Consider the following 14631-nt stretch of genomic DNA (forward strand, 5'->3'; position numbering starts at 1 on the left):
AAATCACTATTTCCACCCAGAACCTGAGGCACAAGTTGTTTTCATTCCTCTGGTGACTGTACAATTGTGTTTTATGATACACGAAGGTATACAGTGATGATCACAGTTCCAGTGTCAACGCCGATTTCGACTCTGTCCACTCGCGCCTTGTGGGCCAGCCGCGGCGCCTTTCCGCATTTCCTCCTCATCCAACCCCGCCTCCGCCAGAATTCGCTCAACCTCCGCAAGAACAGGCTTGTATTCAGCTACGGAAAACACGCATGAGAATTTGCAGTGAGATAATTTCGATGAGGGACACAGACCGTATCGCTCCTCCGCCAGTGAGAAGCCATCTCGGCGAAGCTGCTTTCCGCGGCTATCGCTGCTGGTAGTTCCGTACGCTTTCTGCGCCCAGTACTCCCCTAGAATGTGTGCGATGAATAGAGACGATACAGTGAGTAAAGCGGGGCAACATACGAGATCGAGCATAGAACATCGCGAGAGTCTCTCCAGGCAGCGGTGTGCTGACCACGTCCTCAGGGGACCGTGTCGAGTCCTTCGCGACGCCCATGAATGCAGCCGCTTGTACGCGGAGGGAGTCCTGAACGCGTGCCGGTAAGGCCTGGATCATGGAGGTCAAGTCGGACTGGACCAACCTTCTCTTCCTCGATGGTCTCGAGCACGTCCACCGCCTTCTCCTCGTCCTCACCGACGACTGTGACGCTCTCCGTCTCATCACGATCGTTGACCGTTTCATCGTCATCGTCGTCATCGTCGTCCTCATCATCCTCATCGCTCGAGCTCTCCTCGTCGCCCTCTGCGATAGTGATCTCTGACGCCTTCAAACAGGTGTAGCGGTCCAGCTTGTCGAGCTGCAGCGAGTAGAAGTCGTCCAGCGTGTATTCCCGCGGGCCCTTCTCAAATATGCCGCCGTAACTGCGAAAGCATGATATTAGTACTGTTGACCCGCACGAACTGAGTGACGGAGGGCGTACATGTACAGCGTATTTCGAAGGACTGCGAGCATCGCGTTGTAGCGTGGCCTAGGTGCAGTCAATGTGGGGTCGTCGGGATCGACCTCAGAGTCGTCTTGTGGTATGCCTGCTATTGCCGTCATTTCCTGTGGAGGCTTTTTCGCGGGTTTCTTGCTCTCCTTCGTACTAAGCGTCAGCGTCCTTGTGAGCGCATGTAGCGTGATATCCTTACCTGGTCGTCTTCTTCACTAGGCTCCTCATATTGCTCTTCATCGTCCTCCCGAAGGTCATGGCGGAGAGGCTGTACGGGTGCCTTCTTCTTCTGCGGGTTGACTTTCTTCTTCGGCCGCTTGAGGTGCATGGACACCCACCTCCCGTTTCCCGAGATCTGGTATCCATTCCTACAGAAAGGTAAGCTTCCCTCTTGTCTGACAGAGCCGCGAAACATAGCCATACAGGTCGTTGTGGAATACGCTATCCATCGTCTCCTCGCTTGTGTCCTCGTCCGTGACGCCTCCAAAGAGGACACCCATGGTCTTCGCCGACCACAGAGCCATCGTGCATCCCGATCGCAAGGACGGAGCGTACGCCGTGGAGGGTCTCTTCCGCTTTTCCCATTTGAGTACCAACGGATCAGCAGAGGACCTGCCCGTCGTAGGCGTTTCGGAACTGAGCGTCATTCTACGACGTGGTGAGTTAAAGGCCATAACGCGCCGGTGGAGGTTTGGGATGCACGTACCGAAGGAACCAAGTGTCGTCGAGCATAACACCGACGGGTCGCTGACCCTTTACGTACTCCTTGCAGTATCCACCTGCATTACACGCGAGACGCAGATGAGCAGGGCGTAGGAAGGATATAGGCACATGTATGCTCACCGTGCAAAAGAATGCCATCTGGTGTCGGCAAGAACGAGAACCCACTCCGTGGTCTGTGACCGACGACGATTAACTTCCCTGAGTCGTAACAACTCCATGCCAAGCTTACTCACGATGGCCGCCTTTCAGTGTCCTTGAACTCCGCCTGCTTCCACTTGTATTCTTGGGTGTCGAAGAGCCACAAGTCGCTCAGGTAATTCGCTATGATTTACAATTAGATGTCACGCGATATCCGAAAGCGTGGTATACTGACTTTTGATTCCGGGGTCATAGAACCCGCCGAATAGCACGATGTAGTGCTTCCACATGGCCATTCTGCCACTGCACATTGAGTTTCCGGGGATCATAGACAGGATAAACGTATGCTTCAAAGGCGCTTACCGATGACCCGAACGCGCAGATGGTCGAACCTTCGTTTCGATGCGCTCCCACGTATGCGTCGAGATGTCGAAACACCAAAAGTCGCGATAGTGGTGGAATGAGTTCTGATATAATGAGGAGAACTCTCCTCCTGTGTGTATAGAGGGGGGACTCGTCAGTACCGTACTGAACAAGTAAAGCACGAGGTTCTCACCGAAAAGATAAAGCTTCCCGCCGCCTGCGGGAGTGGCTACAACGGCGTGGGCAGAACGCGGACCAGGACATGTTGGGGAAACAAACTTGCGCCATTCGTTCTGATTCAGCACTACCGTAAGAGAGCGTCATGGATGTTGAACACGGAGAATACACATACCTTCTCCGGCGAGTAGCGGTATACATCCCCATAGAAGTGCTATTTGGCTTATAAGTTACAGAACGGAGCGCGCCTTGAGTAGAGAACTTACAGCCTTCCCATCTTCACTAAAGAACTCTCCTCCGATACACCACAGGTGGTTTCCGTTCGGGCATGGGGTGAGGGTTGCGTTCGCGCGCCGACTCGGTGGTCCCTCCACAAGCTCCTCGGTGACCTTGTGTGCTTCCTCCCACTCCCGTTGGATCTACTGGACCAGAGTTCATGTTAGCCTGGACTACAACGCGATCAGAAAGCAGAGGGATCACCTTGTCAAGGATGCTCTCGAGATCCTGATCGTCGTCGTCAAACTCGTCCTTCGTCTTGACGGCCTTCTTCTTCTCCTTCCGCTCGATTTTTTGGGCAGCCTTTGCCTTCTTCGATGCTTTCGCAGAGACCTTGGTTGGCTCCTTCCCGCTCTTCTTCTTTGCCATAGAGCGAGCAGATCAAGGATATCCGACGAGACGCGTGGCCCGTGCCAGTGAGCGCGAATGTGCCGGGGAAGCGAATTTGGAGCAGACTGAGATGGATCTAGGCTCAAGTTACACTCCGTAGATTTTTAGGAGTCACTTCGGAGTACAAAACAACAGAAACGCCCCATCCGCAAGACGAGGGAGTCGAGATGAAGGCGGAGTCCAGGTTCATGCATCCCGATCGCGCGCGATCTAATCTCTGATCCGAGCGGAACATACACACGGGCGCTCCGACACTACGTTGCTTTACGCGCGCCGGGACCGAAGCTCCAGCAGAGAGGTGCGCACGTCTACCAAGTAACCGTACATGCATGGTCGTTTATACGAATAGGCTTCTCTTCCCACTGAATGATTACCAAGGTACCTCCTCCCCGGAGTGACGGAAGAACTTCCCGGAATCCCCGAGGGTGAGCGACTTGATGACCTTTAGGACGCCCGCAACGCCTACAGATACCTCCAGCTTTGCGTTCTCGCCACCTCCATCTATATCAAGTACGATGTTAAAACGCGTGTCGCTGAAAGAAAGCAGGCCGCGACTCGACGGCTCACCAGTCTTGAGGTGTCCGGGGCACATGGATATAACAGTGAGGTCCGGTCGATCCCGGCATTGCTTGTACGTCTAAAGAGTGTTCAGTCAAGACCATCAACGAAACGCTGCACAAGAAGTGGAAACCACTGCGCGTACCAACATGTTGAGTGCAGCCTTGGAGATGGAGTACGATGCGTACAGCTCGCCCAGCTCGCTACCCATGCTCCCGAGTGTGCTCGAAACGTTCACAATCGTCTTCGCGGTGCTCTTCTCCACTAGCGGGAGGTAGGCCTGGGCGACGTGTGCGGAGCCGACGACGTTAGTCTTGAAGACGCGCACCATGTTGTCGAGTTCCATAGTGAACGCTCTGTCGTAACCTCCAGGGTTCTGTCCGGACGTTAGAACGAGAAGAACGTGCGCCTTCGTAGAACACTCACAAATCCAGCGTTATTGATGAGGTAGTCTACCCCTCTGTTCCCGAGAATCGTTGCTACTTCGACGGCGGAAGCCTGGACGGACTGACGGTCGTCGGTATCCAAAGCAACGATGTGCATCGCGCCCTTGGTCGAGGTGCCAAGCGCCTTTAGAGCGTTTGTAGAAGGGGGACTGCGACAGGTGGCTATGATGGTGTTGTTCGGTGACGCCGAGAGCTGTCTGACGATCTCGAGACCGATGCCGCGACTAGCACTAAGAGCGAGCAGTAAGTAAAGGCCAACTGTACAGGTAGGGAGAACGCTTACCCGGTAATAAGCCAAACTCGTTGGGTGTCGGTCATCTTATCGGCGAACAAGTTGCTGATGTCGAGGGTTTCTTGAAGCCGTGGCGGCTGACTTCCTCAAACGTCGGTGTGTTCTTTATACTAGGACCGCGAGGGCGTCTCGGAGTCGGAGTCGACACCCCTGTAATACACCAGAAAATGCGACGAGGTAGGTTTGATATCAAGCTGCATATCCGGTACTAGAGCGCAACACTGGCAAGGTGTGTATACGCTATAGCCTACAGGCAGCGCAATTTCAAAGCGGATATAGCAGAGACTCTGGCGCTTGTGCAGGACTCGTCACGTACCAGAAAAAGGATCCTAGCTCCGTGCGTAGACAGGGTATCATCGACGTATCATCGAAAGACGTCATATCCTGTGCATTTTCGCAAGGGACTCGGGAAGAGTCTTTGCGTTGACCGATGCAGACCGGATCGCGTTGTCCCGGAGGTCCGTACGGCGTGCCGATGGGCGATGATAATTATGACGCGGAGAGTTTGAGGAAGGGATATCGAACAGAGTGTATTGCCCGATATGCCCTATCACATCGGACGACTTGAGCTCGTGGGTGATTGGATGGTTCTAGACCTCATTGCCGTGAGCATATATGAGGTGACTCTCCAAAATACGCGTGCAAGGGGAGAAGACTGACCCGTAGAACGTCCATCGACGTATTCAAGAATAACGCTCGAAAAGAGAGAAACGGGCCAGAATCAAGCGACGGTTATCCAGAGGCCCCGTGCCCTCGCTGTAACGGAGGACTGATTTAGGGGTCGGGAGTAGGTGGATGTAGGGCCGCGCGGGCAACGGTCTCCTGCGCGGAGTACTCGCCAAGTCGAATAGGATGTGCAATATCCATGGCAGTCATCGGAATGCTGTGGAATACAGGCATGGTGCCCCATGTCCTGAAGACTGGTTTTGCATTACCGGACTGGAAGGTGCTCGAATCCTGAGCGCTGAAGGATGGAAGAGACCGGATGAGGGTAGGAAGAGAGAAGCGGCGCCTCAACGTTAAGCGCGCTACGATCCGCACCGCTGCGGTACTATACGCGCGCGAGGTTGCGATTGACTCTATTGCAGGCGAGGTATCGAGCGTGCAAATAACAGTAAGACATGCATGCGAGACAGTTCATTTCGTAGCCAAACGTAGGGCGTAGATCGTATGCCAGTCGTGACGTAGCAGACAGGAGGATGCGACAAATACGCCAGCCTTAAAACCGGAGATATTACTATATACCACCCCGAGAGGAGGGGGCGACGTGCCGGGAAAGAGATGGTGTATGGCTGACGTTCAGCGCCCAGCGACTAACTCGCGGGCAAGAGGGCAAGGCGGAACCGGGGACGAGACGAGACATGGGGGGTATGAATGTACTGGACGATGATGATGAGCGAGCACACGGCGAGAGTCCAACTACTCCGACTTGCGCGGACGACCTAGCATCGTGCGCGCACCGCGAGACAGGGTTCGGGGGGCAGACACGGGCCTATGCCGCGCGTCCGCGAGAGACGAGGTCCGACCAGCAGCCTGACACGGGCAAAGGATCACCGGAGGGACATCTTCGACGCACGCGAGTTAAGCGCGAGCGGCGCCCTCTCCCTCTCCCTCTGCTTCCGCTCCGGCACCTTCATCTGCGCCGGGGCAGGTACTCGCGTCGGGGCTGGAGCAGGCGCCGGGGCGGGGGCCGGCGCCGGCGCGTCCTCGCCCTTGCTGGTGTTCGCGTTCGCGTTCGCGCTGGCGGTGTGGATCGAGATGAGCACCTCCTTGATGTACTTGACCTTGTCCACGAGGCGCTGCTGGAACTTCGCGGTGTCGGGGTCTGCGGGTGCGGGGCGGAGCATCTGCGCCATGATCTGCGACAGCGTGAAGCGCGTCAGGCAGTAGTTCTTGTCGATGTGCGTCACGAGCAGGCCCTGGTTCGACACGATCACCTTCGTGTGGTCGTAGAAGTTGAACTGCGCGCGCGCGCGCCACGTCAGCATGCGCCTCACGACGAGAGGAGCAGCGGCAGACGTACCTGGAGAACGTCGTGGCTGAGCTTGAAGACGATGACGTGCTTCATGCGGAGGTACTTCTGCACGAAGTCCATGCCCTTCGTACGCTCCGTGTCCTCGAACGTCCAGTCGTACTCGCCGTACAGCCGGTCCATGATGTACTTTTCGAAGTGCTTGAGCAGGTACATCTTGCTCTTCAGCTCTTCGGGGTACTCTACTATCGTGTAGTTCTTCCGAACGTAGACCGCGCCCTGGTTCCGCGCCGACACGAAGTCGAAGTGGCTAGATGGAACATTAGTACAACGTTCCTTAGACAAATAGGCGAGGCACTTACTGCTTGTCGGCAGACAACACAATAGTCGTGCTGTCGTTGAAGTGGACACCGACGGAGCCGTCCGTGAGCGCGTATCCCATCCCATACTTGTTGCAGTAGTCCACCCAGGACGAGATGAACACCTTGGGGTCCGGAAGATCGACGTCATCCCTAGGATCGCGGAACAGCTTGCCAGCCGCCTGAGCCTCGAACGCCTCGGTCAGCGTCTGTGCGGCAACGTCGAAGCTGTTCGTACGAAGCGGCAATCCCGCAGGGAGCGGCGACTCGATCCGTTCACGCTCGCGCTCGCGCTCTTCCCGGGCCAAGTCGCGCTCCTGCTCCTTCTCCCGCTGCCGCTCGCGCTCCTTGATCGTCCGCGCAGCGTCCCGCGTCCGCGCAGGAGGCATGTTCTCCTGCTCCTGGTCGTCCCCGCCGAAGATGGAGCCGGGCGCGCTGCCCGGCCCGGGCACCATCTGCGCGACGATCCGCGCCTTCTGGCTCTCGAGCTCCTTCTTCCGCAGCTCCTCTACACGCGCGCCGTACTCGTCTTCCTGTTCCTCCGCGATGCCGTGCAGGCCCATGCGACCAGGCCGTCCAGGCGACTTGACGGAATCCTTCGCGGCCTGCAGCTTGCGCAAGAGCGGCTGCTCCCCACGCGCGCCCACAGGCGCAGGCTGCGCGACGATGAGCGGCTGCCGGGCGGAGCTGAGAAGCGCGGAGATCGGGCTCCCGGGCTGGACGGCCTTCTGGAACTCCTTCTCTTGCTGCGCGAGGCTCGAGGTGGCACTGCGAGCCGCCTTTGCGGGGTTGGTGCTGACGTTCGAGGAAGGAGCGCTCGGCAACGCGATGCTTGACGACTGGTCATCGTCGAGCAGCGCGTAGCGACGTAGCCGCGCGAGGTTGTTCTCGGACGTCGTCCGTGCGATGTGGCGGAAGTCCGGCGGCGCGTCGTGTGCGGACGTGGGGATGTAACCAGGGATGGTACCGGTGGTGAACCAAGGATGGTCGACAATCTCGTGCAACGTCGGGCGCTGCTGAGGATCAGGTGTAAGGATCTGCTGAATAAGTTCTTGCACGAGTTTGGTGACCGCCCTATCTGCGGGGAACTCGTACTCGTTGTCACGGATACGCCTGGTTTGTACGTAAGGACGTAGTCAACATTGGGAAGCGCTGTGCGGACTCACTTGTAGATAGCCTTGACGTCCTTGGTTTGGAAGGGTGGGCGGCCCACTACTAGGGTATAGAGGATGACACCAATGGACCAGGTGTCAACCTCGAAGCTGTGACCATTCGCAGTGTCAAACAACACTTCGGGCGCAATGTAGTTCGGGGTGCCACAGATAGTCTTCTTACGCTCGCCCGGCTGCTCGATGAGAGCGGCAAGACCGAAGTCGCCAACCTTAACGTTCATATTCCGGTCGAGGAAAATGTTGCCCAGCTTCAAGTCGCGATGGATGACTTGGTGCGTGTGCATATAGTGACACGCGCCGATAAGTTGGACCATGAAGAAGCGCGCCTCTGGTTCGGTAAAGCGTTTCCGCCGGCGGAGCATGTCCATCAGAGAGCCGTTATGGCAGAGTTCGAGGGTCATGTAGACGTTCTCCTCATCTTCGAAACAGTCCTGAAAGCGGACGATGTTCGGGTGGTCAAGCGACTTGTGAATCTTGATTTCTGCGTAGAGCTATCGGGGTCTTAGTGATGCGCGCGGTTGCCCAAACGGAAGACTCACTTTCGTCTTGGCTTTCTTCGTTTTGAGAGAAGACTTGGTAACTACCTTACACGCGGACCTCTGTCCGCGTCCGTCTTGAATTTCGTATACACGAGCGAACCCACCCTGAAGGTTGTATGTTAGCCATTATATCCAACGAAGTAGCCGGCGCGACTAGCCAGTTTATGAGTGACAGCAACGTTGATGTTAGCCTCATGAGGCGGTAGAGTAGAGCTAGCACTCCGGATGACTGCCTATTGGATGCCAGGCAATACTGCCTTGCCGTCCATTCCGGTAAAAATGGAGAGCAATATCAACCCAACGTATGTTCGTCGACAAGCACGATGGTACGGGACAACAGGCAATGGTTGCAATTCGAACTTAAGCGAAGCGCCAAATTTGCCATGTAGCGCCCCAACCTCTCTCAGCGAGGTATCTCCAGGGTGGGCCGGACATTGCGGAGCAAAGCGGAGACTGGAGAATTGTATGAAGATGACGTACCTCGCCGAGCAACCCAACACGCATGAACTCGAGCGAACGAGTCCTGTCGATGATGATCTTCGGTGGCGAGGGCGGGGTGACCTTCGCGTTCTGCCTAGGCAAAGGAGGTTCGGAGGGCTGCTTCATGGGTTGCACCTGTGGCTTAGGAGGAGTGCCGGGGGCCGGAGGCATGTGTTGGCGGGGGTGGTTGACGGCGTAGTGGTTCGCGGTGGTGGCAAGGGGGTGTCTGCGAGGAGGGGGCGGCATGGTTGTATAGAGGTTTGAGGACATCGTGTAGGCCTAACACCGTTGATGTCTGTCGTCGTTGTTCTTGCCGGTCTTGCGGTCGTTGGCGGAAGGCAGAAAGTCAGAGAGATCGCCCCAGCCAAAGGCGTGGTTCGCGCATGTCTGCCACCTTAGGTAAGCCCACGTGGATGTTCGGTTTCGCGTACCGCGTAGCATCATGTGACCGTGTCCCCCTAGACGCTTCCGCTTGCGCTCCGAGTCCCCTCAGCCACTGTGGTCAACTCTTCGTCTTTAGCTATCTTTCCTCTTCGCAGAAGGCCTGCGATGCGATGAGATATGTACGCTAGACGCATAATTAATGTTTGTGTACAACTTTCAGTTTGAGGCTCCGGGTGCTCTAGGCTCGAGCTTCGCGTTGCCAATCCAGACTGTTTGGGCTTGCACCCCGGGCACAGTCCCCGATGACCGTGACGAATGTCGTGCACTACGATACCGCTCATGGAGCCGACTTACCGGTGGAGTTCTACCCATGACAGCACGGACGCGAAAGATCAGGTCTATGTTCCATCAATTCGCCGAGCACTCACACTGCTCTTGCTATACTGACAGTCAAGGTAGGTGTGGAAAATGAATGGTGGAGGCTCGACTCTGGAGGCCGTCGAGAGATCTATCGAAGGTGACGTAAAGACCGCGTGGTTGAATGGGAGGAGAACGAAAGGAGCGGCAGGTAGAAAGGGAGTAGTGGGCGGACGGAAAGCCGGGTGCACCGTAAGCAAGATACTACGCCGAAACGTTGCTAAACCGCGTAGTCATTCTTCCCGTATGCCTCTAGGACTTCGGCAAGCTTCAGGTATAGGTCCCGGACGGCGCTCAGCTTCCCATTGAACACGCTCTATAATAAAGATTTAGCCCTCTCACCTGGAGGAAGAGGAAGGATGCGTCAGGAAACTCACGGCGACGGCACTGCCCGATGAGGCGTACTCCAAACGCTCCTGTAGCATCTGCATGTCTGCCTTGATCTGGATTTACATTGATAGCCGTGAGATCCAGACTAGTGGAGAACAAATTCGGGGTTGCAAACTCACCACTTGCCAGGTGCGGGAAATGGCGTTGATCTTGTCCGCTAGCGTGCATATCTCCTTGGGGGTATCCTTCAAAGCCTCCTTTCGAAAGACTTTGAGCTTCGCGTGCGCCTGCGCCTTCAAGTCAGCGTATAGCGTCGATTGTGCCTGAATCTTGCTCTTCAAATCTACGTTTAGGCAGATTTGATATAAGAAACGAGGCCGGGGAAGAGCGGGGTGCATACGCACCGGTCGCATTCTGTCTTGCGCTGATGAACCCCTGCCCCGCCGCCTTTGCCTTCTTTGCGGGTTCCTGTTCGATAGGCAGTGTCAACAGCGCCCAAGTGAGACTGTAGCCATAAGCTCCGCAACTAACCATGACGGCGTAATAAGCTGCGGGACTCAGCGTGATGAAGGTCAGAGCCACAGCCGTGACACCAGCAGCGGCATAAGCCAGACAGACTGCCCCCATGCCATACATCTGCAGCATTTATATGTTGAGACGCGACGCTGAAGCGATCATTGGGCAAGTGAAATTTGACCTTCATGGTGATCCTGTAAAACACGTCGTTGAGAAAGTGCACAACCGTGGCAAGATCACGACGTACATCATGAGATCCTCCTTCAACTGTGCGAGCTCCCGCCGTGCTTTCTTCGGTGCAACCTGAAGAGCTGACTCTGCCCGCTTGAGCGCATCGTCCACAATCGCTGCGAAGAGGTGCAAGTCCTCCGAAAGCGTCTTGAAATTGCGTTCCACGGCGTAGGCATTCTCGGACTCAGTCGCGACCTTCTGCACGAGCAACGCTTTCAGCTTGACTGCTCGGACCGAGCGTACAATAGCGAGAGATCATACACTCATGAGCTGAGCTAACTCTGCCTGTATCTCGGAGATCTCGCACGTGAATTCGGACAGCACCGTCGTGGTGTATTCTGGAAGGGCACGCGGTCAGCCTCTCACATCATGGCGTATACATAAATACTAACGCACGGGTTAAGACGCTAGAGGCCTTGATCGCATTGGCACGGCTCGCGTTCACGAGCTCCTTAAATTTCTAAACACGAGAGAAGTGAGATTAACGAAAGGCAGGGACAAGACTTTTTCCTGAAAGTACTACCTCCTTATGGCCAATCCACTGAGGCTGCAGCGGAGGCAAGACGTTGCCGTTCACATCTAGGAACTTCTGTGCGTCGAAAATGTGCAGCTTCCCGCTGATGGCCTGAAAGTCCTTGTCAATGTTACAGATTTCGATACTGAGCTTCTGGAAATCCTTCAAGGCCTCGGTCTTTAGGCTGTTCGACAGCGAAGGGTCTTCGAATACGTTTGCGACCACTTCGTGGGATGCCTGCTCGTCCAGCGTGACGCCCAACGTGTACCGGGTTGACGTTTTCGAGGGAAGAACGGCTGTTTGAGACATATTGACGAGGTGGTGGTTACTGAAGGTAGAGCGAGTTTAGAAAGAAGTGGGATGGAAACGATTCTGGGAGAGATTGTGCCAGATGTTAGCTACCTGATATATACTACCGACTCGGGTGCCTGTACGCTTATGTTGGCTGCCAGGGAGGACCCGATGGTTTAGTACGCCACATTCTCCAATGCTATGCCTGGGGTCGCGTACTCCGATGTCGCGTTTGCTTCCCGATTGCAGTTTCATGTTGAGGGCCTGGTGCTGTGCGCTGCTTAGTAGATCAGTCCCTAAACAACTGACACACTGGATCAGTTCACCGCTTGTCAAGAGAGTTGGTGGCTGACCTACAGAACTGTAAATTGTGACTCTGTGGAGGTCTACCTGAGGCTATGAGCTTCAATACGAAATCGCCGGTTTGGATGGGCCATGGAGACACCTGGTTTATGACCGGCATGCAATGTATCCCCGTCCTCGCTAAATGGATTGACTCGGATAAAGACAGCGAAGATTCACAGGTGCTTTGTTAACATGAGTGTACGTAGGTGAAAACGAACCGTAAGTTCACCCAGGCACCGGCGTCTGCGTCACCAGGAAGCGATCGAGCGCCAGACCAGCGGCTGTGAGCGCGGCTACTTACGCTCACTCGGCTTCAGGTTTTTGCCACCACCACCGTTGCGACGATGCAGTTGGACCCCTGCCTCTGTTCTCTTCTCAGAGATGTGCACGCGCTCATTTGATCCTCGCAATATTCTGAAGGGTATGTCTGTGCCGCGCACTTGGAGCACCCACGGTGGAAGTGTTTGAATCAAATCTAAACTGTAAAGCAGGCTTGGACACCAGTGGACGTTCGGTCGCAATCGAGGACGAATACATCAGTACCTGTGCAGTATCTCAAGGGCCCGCCGCAACGCAGGTGCAACCAGTCCAAACGCTGGAAACTGACACGGCGGTCACCGCTGTCCTGTCAGTGGTGGCCGACGTGTGGTTAGATGTACTTTGAGTGTACGGTGAGCGAGAGCCCGATGCTCCAACAGGCAACCACTGACAGAACTAATGGCAACAGATTTGGAGCTTGTACGACATCGCCGAATAGCCCTGTGGTACTGAGGCCCTGTGGCCGCCGCCGCCGCCACCGCCGCCCTATGGCACACTGGCATTGCGGAGACATATGCGCAGGTATGGCGAAAGTCTAGCGCACTTACATTACTCCGGTTGCTATACCTCACAGTGGCACAGAGAGTATCTGTCTGCAGTAGTGGACAGGATGTCAGTTGATGCTGTACTAGATGAACTCACGACCAGCGCGCGTGCCGCTACCAGATACCCTACTTTATATATCGTCCAGTTCGAATACCCTTCTCAAAGTTCCCCATGGCACCCTCAAACACTCAGATACTTGTCTCTGATCTTGCGGAGGACCTTCGCTCGCTGATCGTTACAGAGAAACATCTACAAACCACTTTATCTGAGCTAGTCATCGGCATGGCACGCATCCACACACTTGCCATTATCGAGAGAAAGGACTCAACCGAATGGGCCGTATTGAGAAGCGTACGAGATGGATCCTATCACTCGGAGTATGCCGTAACTGACACCTTCTTTCATTTTCCGTAGAAATTACAAACCGTCCTAGAACGTCCTAGATACTCCGCCGCAAAGCTCGCCACAGGGATTCAAGGTGTGTAACTCATACCGGTAATAGTACATTGGCATTTTTTATCAGTTGCGCTGACCACCGTCTTCGCTTCGCCGCGTAAGCCTATCTCGCTTTACAGAAAGAAGTGCCGAAGGAAGAAGTGGACGTCTTACTTGTTGAGCTCTATTCCTTGAGCGCGGTACGTGTCATATCGTATGCGATCTGAGTTTTGTCATCTTACGCACGAAAAATGTGCCACCCAGAACATAGCACGATACGAGTTCAATGAGCATATCGCGCTGGAGGACCTGATCGCCCGCGCCAAACATCTGAAACACGAACAACGGCAGGCGATCGAGGCTCAGCGAACAGTGTCAGCACGCGAAGTGGATGAGGCTTACAGCAAACTGGAGTCCTATGAGAAGCAACTGGAAGAGTATGTGCATGTTTCCATATAGGTCCTTCATACTGATGCGACTTGGTCGACCGAAAGGTTACAAGACGAGGTATGTGTTGGTCCCGATACCGGTGGCTATCTGTGCTTACGTTTTCGCAGCATATGGTCTTAAGCTGCGCTGTACTGAAAGAGAGCGAGAGCAGGTGGAGATCCTACCTCTCAATTTTTCGCACTCCGGCGCCAGTGAGCCGCGCAGCGAGTCCGCCGGCCTCGGATGAGGAAGAGGAAGACCGCAGGCAGAGTCGCACAGAACGCGCACTGGTTACCCAAGAGCAAATATCCGAATACGTGGACGAGAGCCGAGCGCTTGAGGAGCAGATCCAGCGTGAGTGTTCCCCATCGCTTGCTCATAGAGGTACTGGGCCACAGTGGTGAAGAACGCACTGTCAGATGCGCGGACCTTATACGCGAAGAGGCAAGACTCTCTGGACATCTTCAAGCGCGCGGATTGGGAGCCGACACGCGACGCCATGCATGCCGTGCTCGTGCACTTGACGAAGTATCGCGAGCAGCTGTGCGTCTTTGTCCAACTCCGGGATCAGGTGCGCTCGTCGCTCAGCGACTAAGAATCTGCTTCTAATGAGAATGGTCTGCTACGTGCTTTCAGCTGTTACTCGAGGTCGGCATCTACAAACGGGCATTTGAAAGCGAGAAGGCTTTCCCAACACCGGTGTGTTCTTTTGCTTCGACACCCTATATGTGGCTCATGAACCCTGATTGACCCACCTTTATATAGGCTAGACAAGCAGCGCTCAGAGATACGCAGCAGCGTGTCGAGTCGACTGCTTTCACATGGAAAGGCTTATCGGAGATACTCGTTAACGAGTATGTCAAAGGCGGCGATCAGTAGCAGTTTCCAGTTACAATGGCTTGACCACCGGATCGTATGGCTGTTTCCGAGCCTTTATACACGTCTCTTGTAGAACGCTATAGGAAATGAATCATGCGCGAACGCTACGCTTGTATTTCAGGATG

At 55.1% G+C, this 14631-nt stretch overlaps 5 protein-coding genes across 5 annotated transcripts; 1 reads left to right on the forward strand and 4 right to left on the reverse strand.

Annotated features, from left to right (window-relative positions):
• Positions 1-56: 56 nt before the first annotated feature.
• Positions 57-3193, reverse strand: TRAVEDRAFT_73840 (galactose oxidase). Its single transcript, XM_008043936.1, has 16 exons — positions 2868-3193; positions 2654-2806; positions 2563-2601; positions 2404-2503; positions 2211-2340; positions 2083-2144; positions 1943-2030; positions 1830-1882; positions 1693-1765; positions 1410-1634; positions 1186-1354; positions 975-1132; positions 636-915; positions 457-580; positions 303-401; positions 57-245 (listed from the first exon to the last, which is right to left on the reverse strand). Exons 1-16 carry the CDS (start codon positions 3030-3032, stop codon positions 115-117), a joined length of 2049 nt encoding a protein of 682 aa, XP_008042127.1. The 5' UTR covers positions 3033-3193; the 3' UTR covers positions 57-114.
• Positions 3194-3423: 230 nt separating this feature from the next.
• TRAVEDRAFT_50821 (NAD-P-binding protein) lies at positions 3424-4375 on the reverse strand (the record flags this gene model as incomplete). Its single annotated transcript, XM_008043720.1, has 5 exons — positions 3424-3554; positions 3621-3690; positions 3757-3987; positions 4038-4287; positions 4341-4375. The coding sequence occupies 5 exons, from the start codon at positions 4373-4375 to the stop codon at positions 3424-3426; spliced, it is 717 nt and encodes a 238-aa protein (XP_008041911.1).
• A 1140-nt stretch (positions 4376-5515) lies between these two features.
• On the reverse strand, positions 5516-9049 carry TRAVEDRAFT_172289 (Pkinase-domain-containing protein). Its single transcript, XM_008043937.1, has 6 exons — positions 8872-9049; positions 8392-8496; positions 7847-8343; positions 6684-7793; positions 6373-6631; positions 5516-6310 (listed from the first exon to the last, which is right to left on the reverse strand). The coding sequence occupies exons 1-6, from the start codon at positions 9040-9042 to the stop codon at positions 5900-5902; spliced, it is 2553 nt and encodes an 850-aa protein (XP_008042128.1). The 5' UTR covers positions 9043-9049; the 3' UTR covers positions 5516-5899.
• Positions 9050-9892: 843 nt separating this feature from the next.
• On the reverse strand, positions 9893-11572 carry TRAVEDRAFT_50823 (uncharacterized protein; the record flags this gene model as incomplete). The annotated part of the gene is made up of 10 exons (XM_008043721.1): positions 9893-9988; positions 10050-10115; positions 10182-10345; positions 10407-10470; positions 10534-10638; positions 10700-10712; positions 10766-10947; positions 11011-11087; positions 11146-11209; positions 11270-11572. 10 exons carry the CDS (start codon positions 11570-11572, stop codon positions 9893-9895), a joined length of 1134 nt encoding a protein of 377 aa, XP_008041912.1.
• Positions 11573-12934: 1362 nt separating this feature from the next.
• Positions 12935-14222, forward strand: TRAVEDRAFT_50824 (uncharacterized protein; the record flags this gene model as incomplete). The annotated part of the gene is made up of 7 exons (XM_008043722.1): positions 12935-13114; positions 13178-13241; positions 13322-13398; positions 13463-13635; positions 13693-13705; positions 13756-13981; positions 14026-14222. 7 exons carry the CDS (start codon positions 12935-12937, stop codon positions 14220-14222), a joined length of 930 nt encoding a protein of 309 aa, XP_008041913.1.
• Between the last annotated feature and the right edge of the window lie 409 nt (positions 14223-14631).

Source organism: Trametes versicolor (genome assembly GCF_000271585.1).
Source record: "Trametes versicolor FP-101664 SS1 unplaced genomic scaffold TRAVEscaffold_10, whole genome shotgun sequence".
In the NCBI taxonomy this organism is placed as follows: Eukaryota; Fungi; Basidiomycota; class Agaricomycetes; order Polyporales; family Polyporaceae; genus Trametes; species Trametes versicolor.

Excerpts from the sequence above, each read along its gene's own strand:
- TRAVEDRAFT_73840 (XM_008043936.1), bottom strand. The coding sequence starts at position 3,032 with ATGGCAAAGAAGAAGAGCGGGAAGGAGCCAACCAAGGTCTCTGCGAAA. Across the intron at positions 2,341-2,403 it reads CGGGAAGCTTTATCTTTTCG|GAGGAGAGTTCTCCTCATTA; the intron begins GTGAGAACCTCG and ends CTATACACACAG. Across the intron at positions 581-635 it reads AGACCATCGAGGAAGAGAAG|GACTCCCTCCGCGTACAAGC; the intron begins GTTGGTCCAGTC and ends GCACGCGTTCAG.
- TRAVEDRAFT_172289 (XM_008043937.1), bottom strand. The coding sequence starts at position 9,042 with ATGCCTCCGGCCCCCGGCACTCCTCCTAAGCCACAGGTGCAACCCATG. Across the intron at positions 8,497-8,871 it reads GTGTTGGGTTGCTCGGCGAG|GGTGGGTTCGCTCGTGTATA; the intron begins GTACGTCATCTT and ends TACAACCTTCAG. Across the intron at positions 6,632-6,683 it reads GTGTTGTCTGCCGACAAGCA|CCACTTCGACTTCGTGTCGG; the intron begins GTAAGTGCCTCG and ends TGTTCCATCTAG.